At 47.7% G+C, this 26236-nt stretch overlaps 1 protein-coding gene across 3 annotated transcripts in view; it reads right to left on the reverse strand.

The window, feature by feature from the left end:
* Positions 1-26236, reverse strand: part of ANO2 (anoctamin 2) — a 344349-nt gene that overhangs the window by 78529 nt on the left and 239584 nt on the right. For all 3 annotated transcript variants that reach the window (XM_036865660.1, XM_036865658.1, XM_036865659.1), the window contains 2 exons: positions 10979-11053; positions 1745-1940 (listed from right to left, as the gene is read on the reverse strand). In XM_036865660.1, coding sequence (XP_036721555.1) covers positions 1745-1940; positions 10979-11053 — 271 coding nt within the window. The remainder of the gene's footprint in view (positions 1-1744; positions 1941-10978; positions 11054-26236) is intronic.

Here is a 26236-nt window from a genome sequence, read left to right on the forward strand (position 1 = left end):
GTCTGGATTCTGGATTAGGAAGCCTATCTGGCTCTCCTGCTAAGTTGCTTCCGCCAATGCAGCCTTTTTCAGCTTTAAAGGTGAAATCTCAGCTTTTGTCTCCATCTGCCTTTGCCTTACTTCTCAGCTGGTTCAGTAATCAGGCCAGGAAGATGGTACTCTTTACTGGATGCCCCTTTGAACTTCAGCAAATACTTTTCCACTGTCTGTGAAAATAAGCAGGGTCCTCAGCCTGACATTCAAGGTCCTCCACCAAAATATCTGGGCTCAGCCAACTCCCCGGGCCCAGTTCCCCCCCATGCTGTGCCCTGGTCATGCCAGGACCCTTGAGCACCGCCGCACGGGCTCTCCGGGCATCCTGGACAAGCTTCGTGTTCTCTTCCACCTGCTGAGCTCTGCTCCTTTGGCTCCCTGGCTTTTAGACCCCCCAGTTTTACCCATTGTACCAGCCCAGCCCACACTCCACTTCTCCCTGCGCCTTTCCTGACCCTGATGGGTCAGATCCCCCCCTTCAGTGACGGATTTCTCATTCTGTTTCCTCTGCCGGGAGCCCTCCTCCCCTCCTGCCCAGCCCCTCCTCCCCCCGTACATGCCTGACATCCACGTCCACTTATTTCCGAGCTCTCCCACTGGATGCCCTCACCCGGAGCCTCTCCTGAGCCCCCAGGAGTGTGGGATGCTCGTCCTAAGTGCTGTCATGGAACCCTGTATCCCAGCAAACACACTGAAGTGGAATTCTCTGCTCACTTTTCTTAAGAAACGTATGAAGGAACACAGATAACACTTCTATATAAACATGCACATGCCCAAAGACAGCGGAACGGCCAGATGGTAAATCGCCTACATCCACATAGAAACCAAAGTCAGTGCCCACCGTGAGTAGCAGCCACGCCAGGGAAGGCACTGAAAGAGTCACTGGCATTAGTGAAACCTTTCCTGATTCTCTGAGCCGCCAGGAAAGGCTCTTGAAGAGGGGTTACCCTGTCAAGTGTCCGCTTCCAACTGGTTAGTACTGTAAAGACATCCCATCATTAATTCAACTCCCCGGAGGTGAGTGAGAGGCTGAGACTGCTGGTCCCTGGATTCAGCAAGGGAAAGAGATGCCTCCAGGCCAGCCAGGATGAAGGCAGTGAGGAAAGGGTCTCGCCCTCCACCCCGACGTCTAAGAAGCACAAGTGCCAGAAAGCAGTGCTCAAGCAATGGCAGCCTGTGGCTCAAATGACACGTCTGAATATTGAGGCCACTGCATTTTTCTCACTGGCTGGAAGCTTGGGAAGCCTGATACACCTCTTTGAAGTCTGCTCAGGGCCTGGGGTATGCGTGGATTTGTTGGGACCTCTGACAATATGGGGATAGATAAGACGCTCTTGGACTCAAGTGTCAAGAGGCTTTCCCAACTTTATAAACACTGCTGGGGAAATGAGGAGAACTGAAACTCTGCCTTTTTTTAGCAGGAAGTGTTGAACACCTCTTGCTTCTAGGCTGAGCTAAAAAGAACAGACCCCATGATTAATCTTGGGGGATAACAAGGCCATCCACCTGGGCTATTGATCGAGAATGTTCCAGGAAGGATTCCTGCTGGGGCGGAGGCCCTACAAGGACACACCCTGCACCTCCTCATTTCTCCAAGTGCACTGGACTTGCTTTTTTTTATGTTGGGTCATTGGCACCAAAAACCCTGCACACACTGAACTGACCACCTCAAGGGGGCCCAGGGCAAACATGCAACGTGGTGATACGGTACCGATTTTGGTGAGCCACTTGGCCATGGCGCCGTAAATCTCATCCAGGATGAGGATGACCACGAGGTTGATGATGACCGCCGTGGCTGTCACGGTCACCCGGACGTTGGAGCGTGTGGCCTTGTTGAGAGACAGAGCAGCAGCGGTTGTGATGCGATAGACAATGACCCCAAAGACAATGGAGAACGTCAGGGCAATCTGTTCGGGAAAACAGGGAGAGTCACACGTCAGCGGACAGCAGTTACTGCCCACCCATCACTTGAGTCTGCTGCGTCGGGCACTATTAATCTGGAGTCCACCGGTGGGCAACGAGGCACTGCCAACCTCGGAACTCATGCAAATTCCCGGTACGGGGGCATTTTCCAGGGGAGAGTGTCTTTCATGTTTATCAGATTCCAAATGGCCTATAACACACACCCACAAACTAAGGTTACCCTTGGGGGTGGGGAATACAGAGGTAGGGGGAAAAAAGGGTTATTATGGGATTCTATGAAGTCACGTGCGTGAAACTTCTGAACATTGTAAAGCACCATAGAATTTAAAGAGTCTTTCATTCAATTACAAAAAACTGTAAAACCTGTTTAGAAGTCTTACAAATAAAAACTAATATCTAAAAAAGTCAAAAAAAAAAAAAAAAAAAAGAGAAACTACGACTGAAACGCTGGATATGGTAGTGTGTGCGACACAACGTGGTGTGATTTCTTTCATTAGGGAGCTTTCAATCCACTATGGGGATAAGTTCAACCAGAGTAAAGAGTAAATAATAAATAGTAAATAATGTAGTCGTGTCAAATGAAGAGTGTAGTGGTGAACAGGACTGAGAGTACAGAGGGGTTCGGGGAAGAGTTTGCGGAGCTAGTGGATTTCGGCTGGGCCTTCGATGAAAGGCAATAGGCAGCCCTTGAAAATGTTTGAGCTGGAAAGGGTTGGGGTCAGAGCTTGGTGGGGTGGGTGCAGGAAGGCTGCCCAAAGGAGAAAAAAGGGAAAGAAACCCCGAGCAAGACTTTTAGACTCTCAGTCCTCAGGGTGAATAAAGCACCGCTCTCAGATTTCTCTACCAGGCAATTTGCAGGGGAGCACTCAGATTTCTCACCAGCACAGCGATCTCTGGCACTATGCTTAGAAGGCAAGTTTACCAGCCCCTTGACCTCGAGGGCCAGCCCCATTTCCTTTTCCCAGAACCTAAGAATAATAAGGTGCTCTCCCAGAGACCAGCTCCCTTTCCCCTCCCACCACAGTGGAGGAAGGGCCATTTCCATGCACCGCAAGGATGTGAGGAGAAGACAGTGCCCGGGCAGAGGGCTGAGAGGGAAGAGCAAGGTGTGCGCCCTGCTCAGAGCAAAACGTTCTAACGCGTTTCTGTCCCGTGGAGTCTTCTTTCTTAGAATTCTTTCTGCAGGAAAGGAAAGATTCAGGTCACATTTCTTCTGGGGGTGGGGAAGGGGGGTGGGTGCTGGCTGTGGAGGACTAAACGGAAAACATGGGGAGAGAACGGGGCAGGTGAAAGGTCCCTCTGAAAAAACACACTGTCCTGGACGATGGGCGTCCCCTCCCTAGAAAAAAGGGAAGGGAAGTGTGGGAGGGGAGGGGAGGAGCGGGGAGGGGACTCTGGCTAGGCAGTGCTTTGCAGTGTGAATGACACTCCGGTGGGCTGTGATGGGGAATGGGTTGCAGATGTGTCCCTGTATGGAAGTCTTCGGACCTCTGGGGGTGCTGGTGGCAGCCTCAGCAGTGTGTCCCCATGTGCTTCACAAACATTAGTGCTTGCCTTGTGGCCACGGTGAGAAAAAGAAGCCCTCTGTAAGAAAGGCAGGATGACAGCAGCCTCCAGGTAGAGGGGGTGTGTGTGTGTGTGTGTGTGTGTGTGTGTGTGTGTGTGTGTGTGTGTGTGTGTGTGTGTGTGTGTGTGTGTGTGTCAGTCAGGGCGGAGGAGAGGTTAGATGGGAAAAACACTCCATGGGGAGGCCCCTCCTTTGATGGGGGTGCAGGTGGGTGCAGAACCCCAGCCTCCAGGACCGGGGAGGGATGACTACCATGGACGTGGGGAAACCTGGACATGACGTCACCGCCCTCCAACAATGTAGACATTGCATTTCCCTGTCCTCTGGGATTGTCACTGCCAGACAGTATGGGCCTGGAAAATGTGGTGTGAGATTCTTTTCCCCCAAAATCACTTTTGCAGTGAAGATCAGTGATGGAAGTATTGATGCGGGGCGTGCCAGGGCATCGAAGAGCGACTGTGTGTGTGTCTATTTGGGGTTGGGTGTGGGGGGATGACTGGGGAAAACAACGATGCCAGAAACATCCCTTGCCTTGGGGTTCAGGGGGTGGGGAGGAGATCAGCTTCTATCCTCCTTCTCTAAGAGGCCAAGCTGGGGTAAGAACACGCTTCCCTGCCACTCAGAGTGTGATTTGGACTTGCTGCCTCAGCTGGGAGCTAGAGAAACAGGCCGAATGGCAAGCACCAGTCTAGACCTACTGACTCAGAATATGCAATTTAACAAGATTCCTATTCCTCTAGAGGCACTGCTCCACTCACTCAGGGAAGCCCTTTCCCCATCCCCCCACCTCCTTGGCACCTCCATGCCCCTCCCCAGCTCTCGGATGCTGTGCTCTGCCATCCTAACTTCTCTGATCTTGATTTTCCATCCCACTATAGAAATCCACTTCTGAACCTCTCCTTTGGTGTTTCCCACAAGCACCTCAAGATTCACAGTTTTCAAGCCAGAAGAGCTTGGAGAGCACCGACCCAGACCCAGTCCCAGGACCATTTTGCAGATGTGGAAACAGGCGTGGAAAGTGAAGCAATTTGCTCAAGGTCACAAGGCATAGACTACAACCCTAGCCTCCTAGATCACTGTAGGAATTGAGTTTTAGCATTTAGGGATCATCCACGTCCAACCTTTTTTATATACAATTGTTAAAAGTTACTTTCCATTTACAGTTATTACAAAATATTGGCTATATTCCCTGGGTTGTACAATACATTCTTGTGGCTCTTGCTGTTTGAATCCCATAGCTTTACTTGGGGACACAGCCAAATAGCAGTGGAAGTCAGGCTACAGAGTCCAGAGCCCTAATTTCACACTAAGAGAGAGATGGGAAGGAGAGCTGGTCTGGTCCCTACCCTCCAGGACTTGCATTCTGAGTCGAAGCTGAGAAAACCATGGCACACAGACAGCAAGGATGAGCCTAGTAGCAGCTGGACAGAGTGATGGGCCTCCGTTCAGGAGCTTCTAGAATGTTCTGGGCAGAGAGCAGGGGGGTTAGTCAGAGAAAACGCCACAGAAGAAGCTGTGGGACCATTTCCTATGGGAAGGCTTGGAGGAAAGAATAAGCAGAAGCAAGTAAAATGCACAGGGCAGAGCAACCCCTGCTGAACCAGTGGGAGAGCGGCCCGGTTGAGGGCACAGCCCACAGTAGTAGCTCAATTTGAAAAAATACACACACCAACAACTCTGTCATTGACATACCAAGTTGTCTCTGGCACCTGCTTAATTAATTTATTTTCTCATGCAGTCATTCATGAAACATGTCTTGAGCCCCTACTGTGTGCCAGTTACTCTTCTGGGTATCAGGGATACAATAGCAAACAAAACAGACAGAAATTTCTGCCCTCGTGGCGTTGACCTTCTAGTGGGGAAAGACAGACAAACTCATAAGCAGGTAACAAAGATAGTATGTCAGGTGCGATCAATACTCTAGAAACAAATAAAGCAAAACGGGAGCATAGAGATAGGTTGCAACATAAAACAGGGCAGGGTCAGGAAAGGCATAGGTGAGAAGGTGACATTTCAGCAAGGACCTAAAGGAGGAAATCGGAGAGCTGGGGGTTCAGGCAGGGGGGGTGGCTGAAGCAGTGAGCGAAGGGGGAGAGTGGGAGTGGAAGATGGGTGTTGGAGGGGAGGAACTGTAATATAAGGATGTCGGCTTCTACACTTCACGAGATGGGAAGCCTTTAGAGAGTTTTGAGCAGAGGAGTAACGTGACTTATTTGAAAAAGATCAACAGGCTGATGATCTGTCGGGGGACAGCGTAACAGACAGGCAGACAAGTTAGGAGATCACGGTGATAATCCAGGTGATGGAGGAGGGTTTCTGATGGCTGGTTCCCGAGATACAAACAGAAGTCAATGATTGTCTTGGGCGTGGGAGTAAAGCTCAGGCACCCAGCTCTAGAGGCAGGACATTGCCTCTGGTGATCCCCTCCCACATAAAAAGGAAACAAAAAGAGGGTTAATTCAAAAAGGAAGGAAACTTTAGCTCAACACACTGGGTTGGAGAAGAAAGAGAAAATTCATCTTTGTCCATCCTGGCCTCTCCCACGGGTGAGGAAGATGGACACTGCGCTGGGCTTTTCTTTGCTCTCGTCACCCCATGAAAAATATCCCCAACTGAAGACAGATTGGCATCACTAAAACCCTCCTCATCGTCGTGGTCCTGGCGTCTTCTGCCAGGGTTTCATCACAGGGGGTGAAGGAGGAAATGATATCGGATACTCAAGTTCGTTGCCATAGATGCCTTTGACTAATTCCATAACAAAAAACACTCTTTTATAAACACCATCCTGACTCCTTTATCTCAGATTCCACACCTTGTTCTAGGGAAATGCCAAGCCCCTTTCTCGAGAAGACTGGGTTTTTTAAAAAATGGAAAAAAAAAATGGGAAAATGTTAGTGCAAAATAAGGATTTAAAAAAAATCAAATTGGTAGGGGACTACATCATTTATTGCCCAACCTGGAATACTTCTGAAAGTAGAAAGGAATGCTAGTCATGATGATCTCAGTCAACAAGCCTAGGCCAGGACTAGTCCAGAGCACCTGCCTGCACGAGGTGATCTTCCTACCACTCTACTCCCAGTTCCCAACACCTGCTGGCTATAGATAGCTGGGGGACCCCAGGCAGAGTGAGATGCCTCAATGAGTTCTTGATTCTGATACAGAATCTCCTGTTGGTATCAAGATTTGGAGTTCGGCGGGGTTCCGAAAGGGAAGATAAGAGATAATCATTTATTATTTCTGAACGACACAAAAAAATTTTCCCACCCTCGAGTCTAGCTTTAGAAGGTCTCCATGGAATTTTTTTAAAATATTGATTTATTTTTTTTGGTCACGTCATGCGGCATGGGGGATCTTAGTTCCCCTACAAGGACCGAACCCATGCCCCTTGTAGTGGAAGCACGGAGTCTTATACACTGGACTGCCAGGGAAGCCCCACCCACGGAATTTTTAAAAAATTAGAACATTGAGGAGATACCCCTCCATTGACCTGATTTTCAGTGTGTCTCAATAGTGATGTCTACTTGTTGTAGACAGTGATCATGATGATGTTACAAGGTCTTCTCTCAAGCAGTAGATAAGCTTCTATTTTCAATCCTCTCCCTCCCAGACCTATCAGTGGCATCTGACACAAGTGATGGCCCTCCCCTTACAATACCTTCTTGGCTTCGGGGACCCTCCCCTCTCCCCTGGCTCTTACTTTTCAACCTTCTCTTTTGGCTCTTCCTCGTACTCCCAAATTTTCACATTACAGCATCTTGGGACTCAGTCCTTGGACCTTTTCTCTCTCTCTCCTCACTCCCCTGGGGATCTCATACAATCTCATGGCTTTAAATACCATCTCTACCATCTGATTAGGGCTCCAGCCTGGGCATCTCCTCTGAACTCCAGATTTATATCCATCATGCAGGCAACTCCAGGATTCCTAGGGATAACTCTAGCCTTTGGAAGATAAAAACCTCAGAGTCATCCTTGACTTTTCTCTGTTTTACATCCCATGATGAAATTCTTTGGGGTCTACTTTTTCTGCACTTATATGCGTTGTCATTTGCGTAGATCTGACTCTTGATTTTCTGTTTTGTTCTATTGGTCTAATTCCCTATTTCCACCCCACCACCACATTGTCATACTTATTATTGTTTTATAATAAGTTTCTGTTTGGTGGAGCACCATATCCCTCCTGATTCTTCTTCAAGAGTGTCTTGACTCTTCCTAGCCTTTGCTCTTCCATATACATCATCAAGGAGACAAGGACCTTAGAACATTATTGTTCTATTTATTGCCCATCCAACTTACAGATTAGTGTTGTGTATATTTTAAATTCTACCTTATTTTTAATCCCATGAGCCGTCATCATTATTGTTTTCACAGTCGAGGTTCATACAGATTTTCCCACTTATTTATCACTTTGATTGTTCTTCATTTCTTTTTAAAACTATGGTTTTCCATATGGGGTCATATCTGAAACACGTAATTAGAATTCCTTTAGTAAAAGATTCAGTTGGTGGCAAACTCTCAGTTTTTGTCTATAAATATCTTTATTTTATCCTCATGATATTTCTAAATGATATTCTTCCTGGTTATAGAATTCTGGATTAGTAATTGTTTTCTTTTCAGCACATGAAGATAACATGTCATTTCTAATTGCTATGAGAAATCAATGGTCAATCTAACAGCTTTTTTATTGAAGGTCAATTGTCTTTTGTTTTCTGACTGCATTTGAGATTTTTCTTGTGTCTTATATAGTCTGTGATTTCACTATGATGAATCTAGATGTAGATTTATTTTATTTTTTCTGCTTGGGTTTCATAGGGACTCTTCAATCTGTGGGTTGGAATTCTGTAGCAGATTAGGAAACCATCAGTCATTGTATTTCATTCATTAACTTTTCTCTTTCCTCTTTGTCCAGTAGTGCAATGAAATGTATGTTAAATCTCATTCTATCAATATTTCCAAATCTCTTAATTTCTCTTCTCTATAGTTTATCTTTTGCCTCCCCATGCTGCATTATGGATAATTTCTTCTAACCTATACTTCAGTTCACAAATTATCTCTTCAGCTGTGTCTAGTTTGTTGTTTTATATATATGTATAATACATACAACATTCATATACATGTAGAATGTATTATATTCATATATATGTATTTCATATTCATGTATTTATTTATTTCTAGCAGATTTATTGGTTGGTTTTCAAATCTTCTAAGCCGTTTTTTTTCAATAGTTTCTTATTCTTTGCAGATTTTTCAAGCTTGATGTTTTAACTTGTAACTGGTATTTCCAGTATCTTTAGTCTTTGCTGTCCTCATTGTTCTTTCTCAAGGTGCTTTAGCTTCTTGTGTAATTGGTTGTATTCTCTTCGTTGCCCTTGAAAATTCTTTTGGGGGATTTCTTGAGGCCTAGCATGAATCTGCCTTCCTCCAGAGAGAACTTGTATTTGCTTCTGCTGGGCACCTGGGAGCACTGCTAGTTCCAGACCAAGTCCACAACCTGAGGTTCCCGATCCTCTCCTGTGATGAACCAAGCTGTAAATCCACCATGGGGACTGCCCATAGCCACTTCTTGGGGACAGGGCTTTTGTTTCCCTTTTTCTCCCTATTCTACTTAGAAAATAACAATTTTCTCTGAAGTCCCAGAGTTGGGGGCGGGGGGTGGCTAGTTATTCATCTTCATTCTGAGAGTGTAGTCCTTTGGTGTTCCAATTTAATTTGGTGAGGACTTCCTGCTAGAAGCTCTCTTTGAGCCAGTCATACCCCCTGATTTCCATCCTCCTTGCCCCATAAAAACCACCAAAGCCCAAGCCCTAGTTTGCCTAGATGGGAAAATGTCCTCAAGGTTAAAGCAGCATTAGTGCCCAGATATTTGTTTCCTTGGTCCCATTTTCCTTTAGAGTTCAGTCTAGTATTCCTGACTATCCTGTCAGGCCTTCAAGCTTTAAGAAGACTGAAAAATATATTTATCCACAATTTTTTGCTACTTTCAGCAAGATGGGATGCTACAAATATCCTAACCTACCACTGCTGGAGATGGAAGTCTATTTTACTTATCTGTTTTCTTATTTATGCACGTATTTGTTATCTGTCAACTCCTTAAGGGACAGATTATTTTATTTTAGTTTCTACTCTAGGCCCAATGCCTAAGAATAGTGTCAAGCACATAGTTGGCACCCATGAAATATTTTCTGAATGAATGAATAAACTCCTTGACAACATTATGCGTATTGTGGGAGGCTTGGAAGTGCTAAATTAAACTTTATACCATTCCAGCTTAACACACTGCAACTCACCACATATTCTTGAATAAATTCCACTCTTCTTAAGCAATGAGGAGATCGCAAGTGTAGACTTCTAAGCTCTGGCAAGGCACCCAGCACCTCTGTACTTCAGAAGTGTTGAAGCACATGGTGCCCATGCATCTTTCACTTTTTAAACTTCTGAGGTTAGGACACGGTTCCTGTCCTCAATAATCACAATGGCAATAATAATGGAAATAGTAACCTCAGGCCAGGGTCAGAGTTACCTCTGGCCAGTGGGTCTAGAAAATTATTATAATTTCAGTCCCAATTTCTGGAACAAGCAATCCCTCCCCAACCCCACAACTAACGTGTAGTCCTGCTTGGAAATGCTGTAAGGACAGAGGTTCCCATCTTGAATACTAGAAGGAGTCCCCCCCCACAGACAGGGGGCAGGTGTCTCTGTGCCCCGAGCTCAGTCCTCTGAGTTTCCCCTTCCTGAGGTCTCCTCGCTTCAGTTCCTGTTGTCTCACCCCTCGTGGCTCCCAGGAATGACTTACTACCACTTCACTGATCAAGTCAGATATGAATCACAGACCCATTCCTCACCTTCTCCGACACAGTGGAGACCATCTGGGTCTCTCCAAAGGGCTCTTCCAAACTCTCAGGGAGAAGACAGGGAAATAAAACACAGCAACTACAGGGAGGCTAAAGAATCAGGCTTACAGAGCCCGAGCCGGCTGTCTTCTGTGGCTTCCAGAAGCTGTTCTTTTCCACCAGCCACCAGGGAGAGCCTGCCTGCAGCTCCAACAGGCTGCCACCATTCTACAGCCGCCTTCCCTGCACAGGTTAAGACCTTCTTCCAAGGTCTCCATCTGCCGCGACGTGGGAGACACCTTCTCACAACCCACCCCTGGAAACTCCATCTGCAAACATCAGTGGTCAAGGCTGGGAAGACAGAGCCCCCCACTTCTATGGCCACTGAAGGCCACTGACCCTCCCAGGGCTGATGTTCTGTCTGAGGGAATCACCTTCCCCGCTTCGGGTAACCAAGAGCAGCAATGGCCTGGCTATCACGGGAGATGCTGTCCCTCTGGAAGGACTGTGGCTTCGTCTTCACTAGTCCCTCATTGTCCCCACAGCATAACAGACTAACACCCCCAGCGTTCACACAGCAGGATCCACATGCACACGTCACGAGCAGGTGTTTCCGCCAGGAAATTACCATGAACAAGATGGAGGCGAAGTTCATCAAGTAACCCGGGAGACGATCTTTCCAGGTCAGCTTATCTGCATCATCCTGGGGAGAAACAGGAGAACAGTGACTGTCAGACGCCACAAATAACAGATACAAAATGTCTCTCGATTTCCCATAAATGTGAATATTAGCAATCATTCATCACTCTATGTAGGTATTTTTCTAGTCCGTGATGCCTTACCCTCCACATCAACAACAGCCCTCCTAATTTTGTGATTTTTAGGTAGCCTGGAAAATCTGTGGTGAAAAGAGGACAATATTTGATTTCAGCCTCATACTGCGCTGAAGTTTTAGTTCAACCACTCATCAGCGGTGCGATCTTCGATGTGTCTCTTAACGTGTCTGACCTTCTATTTCTTCATCTGTAAAGTGGTCACAGTCGTGACCCCCATCCTGGCTTACGCACAGGATGGTTTTATATGTTTCCTTTTTATTTTAATGAGAAGCAGGTGAAAACAAGAGACAGGTGACAGATACAAACGACCACAGGGCAGCATCCTAAAACAGATCATCATTTAAATCAAACATCGACCATTGACCTTAGATCCTAAGTGTACAAATTACCCACAATTTTTGTTGTTCAACAACCTGTATGTGTTGTCGTCTGTTTCCTCCAAAACAACCATTCTCCCCTGGTCATAAATGCAGACAATTCAAGATGCAGGTTAAGCTGATGCCTTGCTGTCAGTCTGGCTGAGAACCAGACTGGATCCAGTCCACGGGCTGCTCTCCTTGGGACCACCATATCCCTGACCACATCTTCCTTCAGCACCCCCTAGGGACCCTCATCTAGTAGGGTGATGCCAACAAGGTATGAGTGGTAAAAACCTCTGCCGATTAATAGCCACATAATTTTAGCCCAGGCACCTGATTCATCTGAGCTGCAGTTCTTTAAAATTAGAATTGATACAGTGTCCTGCTGACACTGTATCAATTCAAGGTTGCCGTGGAGACCATCTGAAGCCATGCTGGGGAGGATGCCAGGAAAATGGCAAAGCCCTCCATGCTGGCAAGGTAGGGCCCCCTGCACTTCTGTAGCGTGTCTGAATCTAAGTCAGCAAGCGAGAGTTCCAGGGCCTGCTCGGTTTCTCTCTTCCCTCCTCGCCACGATTTCAGAACACACCTGATCTAGCTCTAGCAACGGTGCCATCTAGTCTTTGAAAGCCTGTGCTATGGGCGAAGGGCCTTCTTGGCCTCGAAGGCTTCTTCCTAAAGATCTTTGTGCGCCCACTGTGTGCAGACCGTAGGGCCAGGCACAGTGGGGAGACAGAGCACAGTGGACATGGTCACTGCCCCTGGGGGACTCCCAGTCTAATGAGATGGTGGCACCCACACACCAAAAAAGCTTGCCAGTTTGGGAATGCAGGTTATCCTGGGAGTGAGCCTGGGGGGGATTTGAGGAAAGGAATGTTGTGTCTTTCTCATGGCGTGTCTAGAGCTGAATACAGGGTTGAGCTGGCTTAAATGGGGGTGGAAATGAGCATTAAGGCTGCAGTCCTTCAGTAACGAGCGCTTTCATTTACTCGTGATGTCAACAAGGGATGCTCAGTTTCTCCTAGACCCTGATAGGACCAGGTCTCCAAACTCTGTGCCCAACAGACTTTCTATCACGCAATGAGAACAGGGTCACTGCAGGTCGTTACCATGCACAGACGGAACTATAAAAACCTATTTCTATTAGGACTGGAGCAAGTCTTCCCAATGAGGCCAAACGTCAAAAGGGACCAGCATGCCTTTCTCTTTTCTTCCAGTATTCATTCTTAGTTTCACTCACACTAGTGGTATTTTCCTTTAAGATTCTGATGAGGAAAACTGAAGATGGGCAGGTAGATGATAACCCCGTAGGGATTATGAAAAGAAGTACAGGGGTGTGTGGTGGAGCTCGTCCTGAGGCCTCTCTCACTACAATGAAGGTTTGGATGATTCTCTGACTCTTTTCCTGCTCTCTGGCCTGGGGATGAGAGGATCCGCCTTAAAGATCAGCAAACCAGGTGTGCTCAGAAATACCAGCGGTGGGGAGGGAAGGGGGAACTCCAGCTACCGGTTCTGTGTCACCAGTTCCTCCCCAGTGGGGCTCCCTGAGTGGAGAGCAGGGCAAGGAGAGGTAAAAAAACCTGTGCTTGGTCCGTGAAATGAGAGGAAAGGGCGAGAAAGCAGTCAGTAAGGATGAGACCAAGCTCAGAGTGGTCCTCAGGGATGAGACGGACAGTCCTGGAAGAGATGGGGGGAAGGGAAATACAAGCAGACAGCAGGAAACATGGCCCCAGATGAAACGGGCTCAGAAGTAAGTATAATCGTAGACGATGACTAAGCAACCCAAGGGAGGGGCCGGGCGGCTGAGATACTTTTGGCTAAGGTTCCTGCCAGGTGTCGTCCACCTTCTTCAGGCCAGGGACCAAGCAGGATGAGGTCCCAGCCTCTACCCCGCAGTGACAACTCTGTCCTGGAGAATGAGTTTTGGTTCTGTTCTACTCAACAAACGTGGTCTGAGTGCCTGGGATGGGCCAGGCTCTGGGCCGGATGCGGAGGACACAGAGGGGAGAAGTCTCTGTCCTGCCCAGAAGGAGCTCCATTGCCACCCACAAAACACGGAGAAGGATTTCAGAGCTAATCCTAGTAAGGAAGGTGGCGTTATTATTTTGCATAAAAATGAGGCATAACTAAAAAGCAACTGAATTCGACGTCCTCTCAAAGCAACTATCTTAAAGAACAATACTCACTTTGATATATATGTTCTGGTATTTGCTGAAAAATCACTCTCCACCCACGTTTACACCGATGAGCCCTTTTTTCTCGAAGTGATAGCTTCCAACATACACACAGTTCTCCTACATTCAGACACTTTCCAAACACAAGCACTGAGAGAACACAGAGATTACAGGCTGCCTTCCAAGCTCCCGAAGTTACTAGTAAAGATGACAGTGAGTCAAGTGGCCTTTATGTATAATAACTGGCTCTGGTAACAGAAGCTAATTAGAATCTCCAGTCACTGGCACATGAAAGACGTGCAGATTCATGGCAAAATACCATCCAGTTAACTACGCTCTGCGTGAAAGTCACATAACCAGCTTACGGGATGGTAGAAGAAAAGGAGAACTTGGAACCAGAACTTCTGAATTCAACTCTTGGTTCTAATACTTACTAGTCAAGTGACCTTGGGAAATTCCCAGAACCTCCATTTCCTCATCTGTAAAGTAATTATATTCCTTATCTGTAGAAGGTATAAATGGTGACATCTATTGCACCAAATTGCCATGCGTTTTATATTAATTAGCCAACCCTAATTGGGAGGGACCAAGCCAGTGCACCTGCAAACACAGGTAAGCGAGAACTCTCAGCCACTCCCTCTCCTTTTAACACAGAGATGATAACACTTGTCCCACCAACGTAGCAGAGGTCGTGTGTGGTCCCATGGCTGAACGCCTGGGAGAGAGCTTTGTCAACTCTAAGGCATCACACAAAAGTAAGGTCTAATCAGCTTCATGATTATATCAGAAGCGGGTGGCTAGGAAGCACTCAGCTAATTCACCATTGTTAAGCCATGAGCCTAGCTGTCGTCCATGCTCGTGTCCTTGTCCTTGGACTACGGCTCCCACTTCTGAGTCTCCAAACAGGAAGCAGCACGGCAACAACCACATAAAACCACACAAGTGTCCTTTTGACAAACTGAACAGCTGGAAATGCAATCACTGTAAACGCAGTAGATGAGACTACTATTCAAGCAAATCCCTTGGAGGGCAACCTTGAAAAGTGGCCAATCATCCCTGAGTTGGTATTTTTTTCAATTAAGGTATGAATTTACATATAGTAAAATTCACCTTTATTAGTGTGCAGTTCTGCGAGTTCTGACAAACACGTATGTATTGTCATGTAACCATGACCACAATCAAGAAACAGGACCATCACCCCCTCAATCCTGCCCACATGTCTCTTTGTGGTCCATCACCTCCCTCAATCTCCAGCTCCTGGCAAGACCTGTTCTCTGTCCCTTTAGTGTTGCCTTTTCCAAAATGTCATGGAAGTAAATTCACACAGTAGGGACCCTTCTGAGTCTGACTTAGTGCACTTAGTGCACTTTCCTCACTTAGTGCACTGCTTTTGGGATTCACCCCTGCTGCATTCTCAGAAATTTGTTCCTTCTTATGGCTGAGTACTATTTCACCGTATGGATGTGTCATGTTTCATTTAACCACCCCTGGCTGACAGATGTTTAGATTGCTTCCAGTTGTTGGCAATTATGAAGAAAGCTGTTGGAAGTATTTCTGTACTGGTTTTGGTGTGAGTATAGGTTTTAGGGAAACACCAAGTAGTGGAAATGCTGAATCATGGGTTGAGTGTATATTTGGTTTATAAGCAACCGCCAGACTGTTTTCCAAAATGGCCGTGCTATTTTTGCATTTTCACCAGGAACATATGAGAATTCCTTCCTCTACTTTCTTTGCTTTAAATAACTTTTCTATTTTAGAATAGTTTTAGATTTACAGAAAAGCTTCAAAGACGGTACAGAGTATGTGTGTGTGTGTGCATATATGTATGTGTGTGCATATATATATATACACACACACACACACACACTGCACCCAGTTTTCCTATTATGTTAGTATGAGTACATTTTTTCCAACCAATGAACCAATTTTGTACATTATTATGAATTAAAGTTCACACTTTATTTGGATTTTCTTAGTTTTCACTTAATATCCCCTTTCTGCTCCAGTCCCATCCAAGATTCCACATTATATTTAACCACCAAGTCTTCTTAGGCAACTCTAGACTATGACGGCTTCTCAGACTTTTCTTGTTGTTGATGACCTTGTCATTTTTGAGAAGTACTGGTCAAGGGTTTTGTAGAATGTTCCTCAGTATGGGCTTGTCTGAAGTTTTTCCCCTAATTAGACTGAAGTTATGGGTTTGGGAGAGGAAGACCACAGAGGTAAAGTATCATTTTCATCTCATCATATCAAAGGGACAGGCTATAATATGACCTGTCACTCATGATGTTAACCTAGATCGCTTGGTGGAGGTAAGTGTTCGTCAGGTTTCCCTGCTGTAAAGTTACTCTTTTCCCCCCTTGTCACACTTTACTCTTCAGAAGGAAGTCACTATGTACAGCCCACATTTAAGGGGTAGGGAGTTACAGTCTACCTCCTTGATGGGGTAGTATCTGCAGATTCCTCCAAGCTTTTAATCCAGATTTTTATAACATTTTAGATTTACTTAAAGCAGGGCTGTAGAAAAGAGATGCTCAGTTACACCAATGTGAAACCAATGCAGACTGCTCTGAACTCAGTAAAGGAGAATGAAGATGATAAATGCCTACTGCTCAGGAAGCATCATGCCTGGGACAGAACTGGATTTGGCCTTCAAAGGAAACCAGCTGTGGTCCTCTTTCTTTGGGGAACGCTACAAGGGGCAGGAAGCCAAACACCATCATTGTCACCTGCCTCACCCCCTCCAGCTAATAATCGGAGGGTTGTGAATAGATAGGCTCTGGTTTCCATTAGAACGTTCAGACATTGAGCCTCTGTTCCTGCAAATATTTGGGGGGCAGTGTCAAGGAGAGGGGAAAATGGTGCATTTGGAAATACAAGACCAGGGCTTCATCCCTGTCTCCACCTCTTTATTAGCTGAGAAACCTTGGGCATATTATCTAATTTCTCTGTGCCCTCATAGTCTCATCTTCAATCAGACAACTGGTAAACCTGCCCTACTGAGCACTCAATGAGTACACCACATGTGTGATACTACTGGGAAAATTGTAAGTTCTGTATAACTGTGACTTATTACTACTCCTGTTTCTATGCAGGAAGCATTCACTGAACATCAAAAGTGTACCCTGCATTGTTCTGGCACTAGGCACTGCAGATATGGAGAAGAATAGTTCACATTCTTTGCTCTTAAGGAATGCCCCAACCACTAAAAGAAACTGAGAAAGACAAACACAAATCATGAGATGATATGACACATGTCACGGGAACACAGAGGAGGGAGTTAACTACCTGCCTAGAGGGAGAAGGGAAGACTTCAAAGATGGAGAAACATTTTACTTGTGATTAAAGAATAAGAGTTTTCCAGAGTGGGGATTTCCCTGGTAGGGCAGTGGTTAAGAATCTGCCTGCCAATGCAGGGGACACAGGTTCAAGCCCTGGGCCGGGAAGATCCCACATGCCGCGGAGCAACTAAGCCCGTGCGCCACAACTACTGAGCCTGCGTTCTAGAGCCCGCAAGCCACAACTACTGAGCCCGCGCACCTAGAGCCTGTGCTCTGCAACAAGAGAAGCCACCGCGATGAGAAGCCCGCGCATCACAACGAAGAGTAGCCCCCGCTCGCCACAACTGGAGAAAGCCCGTGCGCAGCAATGAAGACCCAACGCAGCCAAAAAATAAATAAATAAAAGTTTTCCAGGATGAATAGAGAGATGAAGGTATTCCAGAGAAAGTGCCAGGTGCAAAAGCTCGGAGCTGTCATAATGTATCATTAACACATTAGTACTATCCAGTGGGTCAGGGTAACAAGGGGGCAGAGTGTAGACAGTAGCAGAGTTTAGGCAGGGGAGAAGGTTAACTCACTGACCTTCCTGTCTCACTTGGGGAGATGTCCCTCCTCTCCTGTGGACAGCCAGTCTCTCCACCTTTCCTTCGGATCTCATACTTTGCTCAAGGATTTCACTCCTTCTTACCTTAAACCAGTGTTCTCACCCTTTAGCGTGCATCTTGAGACATTAGAACAAATCTCCGGGCCCCACCCTCAGAGATTCTGATCCAGTAGATCTGGAGTGGGTCTGAGACTCTGCATTTCTAACAAGGTTCCAGGCAATGCTGGTGCTGGTGCTGGTGATACAGCTGATCAGGGGATCAGATTGTGGTAACCACACTCTTAAACCATCTCCTTCCCGCTGGGCATTGCCATTCAGCCTATAAGCACACAGAACAATAAGAGCTACCACTTTAAATTGCTTACGATGTGACTGACAATCAGCTAAGTGTCTGAGACATCTCTCATTTAATTCTTGCAACAGCCCCTGAAGTTATATTATCCCCATTCTATAGCCAGCGGACGTGAGCTCCGGAAGGTTAAGGAACTTGGTCACAAGCTAATAAGTTGCAGCTCTGGAGTCTAGCGTGTCTGAGTCCACGCTTGCATTCACCAGCCTCCTATGTGAGGCTGCCTCTTCAGGGCTCTGCCAGCTAAAACAATAAGTGGACCAAAGAGTAGCCACAACATAGGAAGGAAACTAGAAGAGTAGTGCCACCAAAGCCTGGGGAGGGAAGGTTCAAGAAGTGGACACATGTTTTCTTAACAGATCAAGAGAGTTAAGACCGTGACACATCCATTAGAATTTGCCATGAAGGTCATCTGTGACCTGTGAGAAGGTTTCAAAGGAATATCGGGGCAAAAACAACGATCGGAAAGTGGATGGAAGGGGAGGAGAGAGAGAGCTGCCATAGTCTACTTTCTTAAGAAGTTTTGGGAACAAAGGGTTGAGCTGAGTTCAGTACTAGCACAGCCCGTCGCCATACCCTCTTCCTGGCTACAATATTGGCTTTACTGTTCACCGTGTTGAGGATCACAGATCTTTATCTCCAGCTCAGAGCTCTCAGCAGAGCTCCCAACTCATCTGTCCAACTGCTTAGTGGACATCTTCAGTGGGATGTCCCAAGCTCAAAATGTCCCCAAAGAATGAATCAACTCACCCCTTAAACCTCCTTCTTCTCCTTTTATATTCCCTAACTCAGTGAACTGAACCTTTGAGCAGACAAAGCCAGAAACTGAGGCATTCACTCGGGCTACTCCCTCCCACACAGTCACCTCAACCAGCCTCAAGTCCTACAGAGTCTGTCCCCTTCAACAACCCGCCCCCCATCTGCCATGCCTCTCCTCTCTACCGCCAATGCCAATGCCATCGTTCCGGCCCTGCACATCTCCAGCCTCATCACCCTCTATAAATTTTTCTGTAACTGTTGATTTTCTTTCTTCCTCACGGACTGTCAGCTCCAGGAGAGCAGAGGACAGGTTTTATTCATCTCCATATACCTAGCATTTAAGCACGGTGGCAGGTACATAGTGTAAGCTCAATAAATGTGCAATGTGTCTCTTATCAGTTCATGAGCCTCAACTCTGAAAACAATCTTGGGGACAGTTAACCAGCCTCGCCTGGGTCCCTCTTTGTGCCAGGTGGCCAGCAGGGCATGGCCTGGACACTGTTAGAATTCCCGAGGCCAACGGTAGGTGGGAATCTGATAGTTCCTCATCCCTGTCTTCTGGGACACTTCGTCTGCCTTGATTTCCTAAGACAAGGGGTCCAACCATTACAGCAGATGGAGGTCTCCTATCGACCTGGAAGTAAGTGAAGCCAAACCCTGTTCTGCTCAAGGGGAAAAACCATGGAGAACTGGGGATGGGAAGGGTGGGCAGTGCCTGGATGGGGCTTCTGAGGGAAATCATAATGATGTGAGTAAACCAGGGCTGGTTAAATTGCATGACAGATGAGAGCAGGTACCACGGAAGAGTAGGACTGGGAGGCTGACATAAAATGGGGTCTGGGTGGAGAACTAAAGAAAAGTCTTGATCCGGGTTCAACTGTGTCTGAGTAAGGGTCAAATTGCAGTAGCGTGCTCCAGTGTCATTATCGAGAAGATAAGCTCTCAAGGTTGGTTAAGCACCACTCCCGAGTTTCTGTGCCGGATGCCTTCATGATGGGTCAACTTGGGCCTGGCTGGTTGGAGGAGACAAAATTACATGGAAGACGTGGAGGATGGCGGATTGAGAAGGGGTGAAACACTCGCAAGAACGAGATGATGAGAAGAACGGCAAGGTACTTTTCCACTGCAGGGTCCTTGGGACACTGTCAGAGACGGGAATCCAGGAAGACCCAGGGACTCCTGGGCTCTGGGAGCAGGTGAGGGGCCACAGCGTGGTCTGCTGTGTGGCTGCAGGTCTCAGGGTTAATGAGCTTTATGCATTTTCATTTCTCAGGCCCACGGAGAGCATCCCTTTGCGTGGGGGATCCCTCAGCCCAGTTTCAGATGGAGATTCATAATTGAGGCAGCCAATGTCATAAATTCAGCCACTCCCAGGATGGCATGTGTTAGAGGGCGGAGATGGGATTCAGGCCACTTTCACTAAATAAAAGCTATAAACTGGTAGGAGTTATGCTGTAAATTTCTGGAGCCCACCAGACATATGTTAAATAAAACAAAGAAGAAAAAGATAGTGAGGTTCAGGGCTGGGGCCAGCCATCTGTGAAATGGGACCATAAAATTGCATTTGTGAAAAAAGATTCTTTGCTCATTTATTGGCTTTCTCTCCTTCTCCTCATTCCCTTTTTCTTCCTCCTTGCTAGAGCTGGGCATCCAATCAACCTGGTTAGAAGAGCCAGTGGTGCCCCAGGAGCCTCTCAATGTCTAGACTGGAGGCAGCTGCCTGGGTTGGATTCCCAGCTTTTGAGCTTATTGACTCTGTGACCTCAGGTGTGGTGCCAACTTCTCTGCATCTCAATTTCCTCATCCCTAGAAAAGAGATCAAAAAGAGTACCCACCATACAAGATTGCTGCCGTGAAGATGAAATGAGGTGACACATGGCAATGTGCATAGAACTGTGCCTGGCACAGGCGCCTGGCAGCTACACACAAGTGTAGATAACCCAACACTTGTTCCCTAATGTCACCATCACCATCATTATTGTTTCATCCACCAGGGGCCCTGGCCCTAAGCAGGACACATTAAGTGAAGTTCCCTTGTCAAAGTGACGTGGAAATCCCAAGTTCAATTTGGGCAATGCTTCCTACGGCACAAATCCGGGGGCCACTCTTCCTGTTCTGACGCCACATAACTGTCCTATGTGACTTGGTCCCACTCTGCCCTCAGACACAGCTGTTCAGTGCTCCCTCTGCTGGGTGAGTCTTCAAGACCCCTCACAAACAGCACCTACTCTAGAAACAGAGATCCCACCAACTTCACCACCTTCTCTCTCTCTCTAGTTCTCTCTCCTAAAATAGCTCCTCCTCCAGGAAGTCTTCATGGACTGATCACAAAAGTGAGGCCAGCATTTGACCGCACATCCCTCCCCTTCACTGACCTTGGGCCCCCCTGCAGTCACCATGATATCAGTCCCCGGCACGGTGTTGGTCCTCACAGCCCAAGCACACACAGCCTCTTGGGCTGAGAACCTCCAGGTCCTACCCCTCAGCCCTGTGGGATTACCTGTAACTGACCCCCAGAGTCATCTAGAGATAGAGACGGACTTTTGGGAAGGGTCTCAATCTAGGAAGGCAATCCTGGCAAAGGGGTACAAGGCAGTCACGTGGCACGGCACCAAAGGCTACAGGCATGGATGAAGCCCAGGGCAGAGCGCAGTGTAATTTGTGGCTCAGATGGAAAACATTCTTTATCCCTCCCGCCGCTTGGTTATTTTAGCAGACACAGAAACACAGAGTCTGGTTCCCTCCCTCCCCTCCTGAGGTCCAGCCCGCTTACTCTGCTCCCCCTGCCCTCCCAGACAGCTTGCTGTTTCACTTCTTCTGTTTCCCAGCAGGCAGCCTTGGCCTTCCTAGCTTCCAGTACTAGGCTGAGCATCTCTCCCTCCCTTACCCCAATCCCAACTGCCCTATCGTGTGCCCAGCCTGGATTCGGACTGCAGACACCCCCTCGCCACTCACTCTCTGAAGGGGACCCCCTTGCATATTGTGGTCGTGGAAAAACGGGCCTCAGACAGGCCGCCCCTAACAACGTACGAGAGCCCAGGGCAGCCAAGTCAATGCCCCTCTCCAGACCTCCCTGCCTGCGAAAGGAGGAGGCTGGGCCAAAGCCATCATCACCCTCCGCGAGTACTATATGCCTGAAGCCTTAACCTATAACCTTATCTAGAACATCACACAAAGACCTAAGCCAAATGACCATGGACTCAGGGGTTGGAATACATCTAAACCCAATGCCGCGGCCTCCGAGGCTTGACATGACCTGGACTCTGGCCCCTCTCGAGCCTCATTTCCGACCATTCAATCCCTTCTTACTCCATTCCAGCCACACCGGCTTCCTTCTTGTTCCTGTTCATTGAACATGACAAGCTCAAGACCTTCATAAGATTTCTCCTCTTCCACTTCTTTACCCAGCTGGGTCCTCTGCTCTGTTCTCAAATTCTAGCATCGCCCCTCCAGTGAGGTCTTTCCCAAGGCCCCTGCCCATCCCCTGGCCCTTATTATTCTCTATCACCACTATCACTATCTGAAGTTATCTCATGTATTTATTTATCTTCTCTCCGCCTCCTTTAGGGAAACAGAAGCTCCATGAGGACAGAGAGCCTCTGTGTGTAGCTCCCCACTGGACCTCCAGCGCTGAGATCAGCCTGGCTCACGGAATGCATTTGCATGTGTGGCTCAGTGGGTGAGTATTGATTTGGAAACAGCAGCCTAGCTCATCTAGGTGCAGTGTTTAGTCTCTGGTGGGTCAAATCTAGTTTCACACAGGAAGAGCCCACAAAACAATTTTGTGCCCCTGCTTTGGGCTATGATGCACCAGTGCCAAAACCTAAGGAGAAAATGCAGGTAGTTCATGGTAGCCTTTCCACACTTTAAGAATAATAGTCAAGTACATGTCCTATTCACAATAGCCAAGACATGGAAACAACCTAAATGTCCATCAACAGATGAATGGATAAAGAAGATGTGGTACATATATACAATGGAATATTACTCAGCCATAAAAAAGAACAAAATAATGTCATTTGCAGCCATATGGATACAACTAGAGATTACCATACTAAGTAAAGTAAGTCAGAAAGAGAAAGATAAATACCACATGATATCACTTATATGTAGAATCTAAAATATGACACAAATGAACCTATCTATGAAGCAGAAACAGAATCAGGGACATAGAGAACAGAATGGTGGTTGCCAAGGGAGAGGGGTGGGGGGGGGGTGGAAAGGGATGGATTGGGAGTTTGGGATTAGCAGATGCAAACTAGTATATATAGGATGGATAAACAACAAGGTGCTACTGTATAGCACAAGGAACTATATCCAATCTCCTAGGATAAACCATAATGGAAAAGAATATTTTTTAAAAAGAATGCATATATATGTATACCTGAGTCACTTTGCTGTACAGCAGTAATTAACTGAGTCACTTTGCTGTACAGCAGTAATTAACACAACACTGTAATTCAACTAGACTTCCATAAAAAATAAACTTAAAAAGATAGTCAAGTACATGTACCACGGGCATGTGCCGATAAGGACAGCTTTTTGCATGGAAAACAATACAGGGAAGAGTATCAGTCTGAGTGGTACTCAGCTGTGTTCCGACCCACGCCCTGCCTCTAGGCAAGGAGGCCATTGCCATCTGGGCTCGCTATGAAGACCTGTGACAGAGACCCTTCAGTCACTTAGCTCCTTCCCGTGTGTTTTGTCCTTTTAGGTCACACACTACTTCTTAGTCTAACCGACAAGCCTCCAGCTTCAATTTGGGGCCTTCTCCTTACATTCTAGCCCACAGAATGGCAAACTGACCTGTAGAACATTTGTTTACAAACTTGAAGTTGTTCATGAAATCCCCCCTTTTTTCTTGCTCTCTTCAGGCTCAATACTTGTAATTCCAATTTCTTTCCTACTAAACAGATACGGAAGGAAATCTATGGCCCTGCATTCCCCTCTGCATCTATTCCCCCTGTACCACAATGATGCTCTAAGGGGGTAGCCACACCTTACTGTGCTGGGGGGCCTGGGGAAGAAGCAGGCCGTGAGCCCTGGAGGACAGAAAGAAGACAGCTGGTGGCCCAGCCCCCAGCAGAGGCTCAGACCACAAAGCAGACAGGCTGCCGCTGTGCAAGGGGGAGGTTTCGGAATGGGACGTCCCGGGCAATGTCACCGGTTCCCACACTGGCTGCTCACAGCATCACTTAGGGGACTTCTCAAAATCAAAACTTCTCTGATTCCTGGCCCGGCCCCAGATCTACTAAATCAGAATCTTGGGGGTGACAGAATCTGTTTTTGAAAATGCTCTATGGGTGATGCTACAGCTCAGCCCAATTAGGGAAATCCTGTTCTTCGAGACTCGCCCCCTCCCCTGCTGTGTTTGCTCCAGGGCCCGTATTCCTGTGGCTTGTCCCCCTGTGAACAGATTCTCCAAGAGGAGCTCACAGGGTAGAAACAAGCTTGGAGACAATCCCTCATGTGCCGCGTGGGCACAGAATTCGTCACATCATATGGGGGCATTGCCGGCCCCCATCCACGCCCCTCTCCCTCCCCCATCCGCAAGCTGGTTGTGGGGCTAGAGCTGCACTGATCACGCTCGAGTCCAGGGAAAACCTTCAGGTCTACTGTGCTGTCCCGGTAGCTCAAGGAGTCAGAAGGCAAGAAATGAGGGCAGGAGCGCCGCCTGGTCACCCAGCCAAGGCGCACTTCGATCATCAAACCAGTTGTCTGACCCGTCACACAAGCCTGGACAGCATCTCATTACCTCACTTGATCTATGCAGCTGCCTTGCATATCGTGCATTTACTGGGCTTTAAAATTCCCCACTATGCACAAAGCACCTTATAGGGTACCTGTTAAGAGATGCTCCCTGCCCTCCACTCAAAAGCAGACGTGGGAAAAAAATGACATCAGGAAATGTATTGGTAACTTCTATTTAAAGATTATTATGCCCTTGCAAGACTTCACCTGCAAATGAATAAATCACGAATCTCGCCAACATCCACGTGTTTTGGCCAGAAGAGCAAGGACGCTTTGTCCCTTGTTCTGTTACAACATCCATCAGTTCTGGCCTCCGCCATGGTCAGACCTGTCACTGTGATACCATGGGTAGGCGGTTAGATGATACACATCTGAAACAGGGTTTGTTTTTCACTAGGACTGCATAGGAAACACACTTTCAGCGACTTGCAGCAACAGTAAACTGGCAAGAAGACACTGTCATTAACTCTCCTCAGGGTGTCTGGTGATGCTGAACGCCGCCAGCAGGCACGTGTGGTTTTGGTTTGGCTTCAGATTTTGGTAACTAACAGAGAAGAGCAGTTCGTTGCTCTTCCTCTTCATTAAAAAGAAGGGCCGGGAAAAATGGAAAGGGACCCCAGCAAGGAAAACTGGGTAAGACGCGCAGAAGCGCTTCCTGGATCTTCCTCAAACCTGGGGTTCCCCGGTCAAGAGAGGAGGCCTCCACTCTCCTTCAGGAGAAGAGTCATCTCCAAAGCCAGCCCTGGCACTTCCTGGAGACACAGCCAGAGCCACCCCAACATACGCCGTTCACTAACCCGTTCTGAAATTAATAAGTGAAATAAGCCCTGAAAGGGGTCGTTCGTCCCACACACACTGGAGGCGAGGGGAGATCCTGCCCCAGCCACGCATGCCTTTTCTTTGGGTCCAGGGCTCTCCTTGGCCGGGAGTCAGCTCTGTCCTGCCAGGCTGAGGACACCCTGACCAGAGCCACAGGACAGTGACAGAGCCCGTCCTCGGCACGCTCAGCTTCAGCTGGGTTCACCAGCTCCAGGCACAGGGAGGAAAGTGCGGCCAAAGAGAGGAAGAAAAATCCAGAAAGGGGAGGATGTGGAGGAGGATGGATGCTCTGTGGTTGGACGTGCAGGTGGTCCCTGCTTGGTCTCCTCCTCGGTCACGATCGCCCCCCTGGGGCCCAGGACGAGGCTGTGCACAGAGAGGGCTACAGAGTGGGCTCAGGGCATGCGGGCCCCACCCCGCTGCGTGTGACTACCCACCCCGCCGCGTGGCGAGAAAGGGAAGGACAGCGGAACCCCCCCCACCCCGCCCTGATGCACCTCCCAGAACTCATCCTGTCCCCTCTCCACAGATTTTGTCATCATCCCCCTCTAGCTCTCTGTTCAGCACTGAGTTCTGAGGATTTATTTTTGACCCTCAAAAGGGGTTATGATATATTAATAGGCTGGTGAGGTCAAGCCTCTCAGATGTCACTGGTGCGGTGGCCCTACTTGCCCAGGCAACTGAGAAGGGGCCCTGACAAGCCCTGTTACAATAATTTTATAAACATCTACTGTGTTCCAGGGACTGTGCTACGGCCTTTGTGCTCCAGGACTGTCAGTGCTGTGACAGAGACAGATGGGTAGACAGTCACAGCGCAGCGGAGTAGTGGCTAGGACGTGGCCATGCCCAGGATGCTGTGGGAGCCTGGTGGAAAAGCTCCCAACTGCTGTGTCTTTGTAAAAGACTCCGGAAAATGCATGCGTGAGTGCTTATGTGTAAGTGTGTACGTGCATG

Source organism: Balaenoptera musculus, chromosome 10 (genome assembly GCF_009873245.2).
Source record: "Balaenoptera musculus isolate JJ_BM4_2016_0621 chromosome 10, mBalMus1.pri.v3, whole genome shotgun sequence".
Classification (NCBI taxonomy): domain Eukaryota; kingdom Metazoa; phylum Chordata; class Mammalia; order Artiodactyla; family Balaenopteridae; genus Balaenoptera; species Balaenoptera musculus.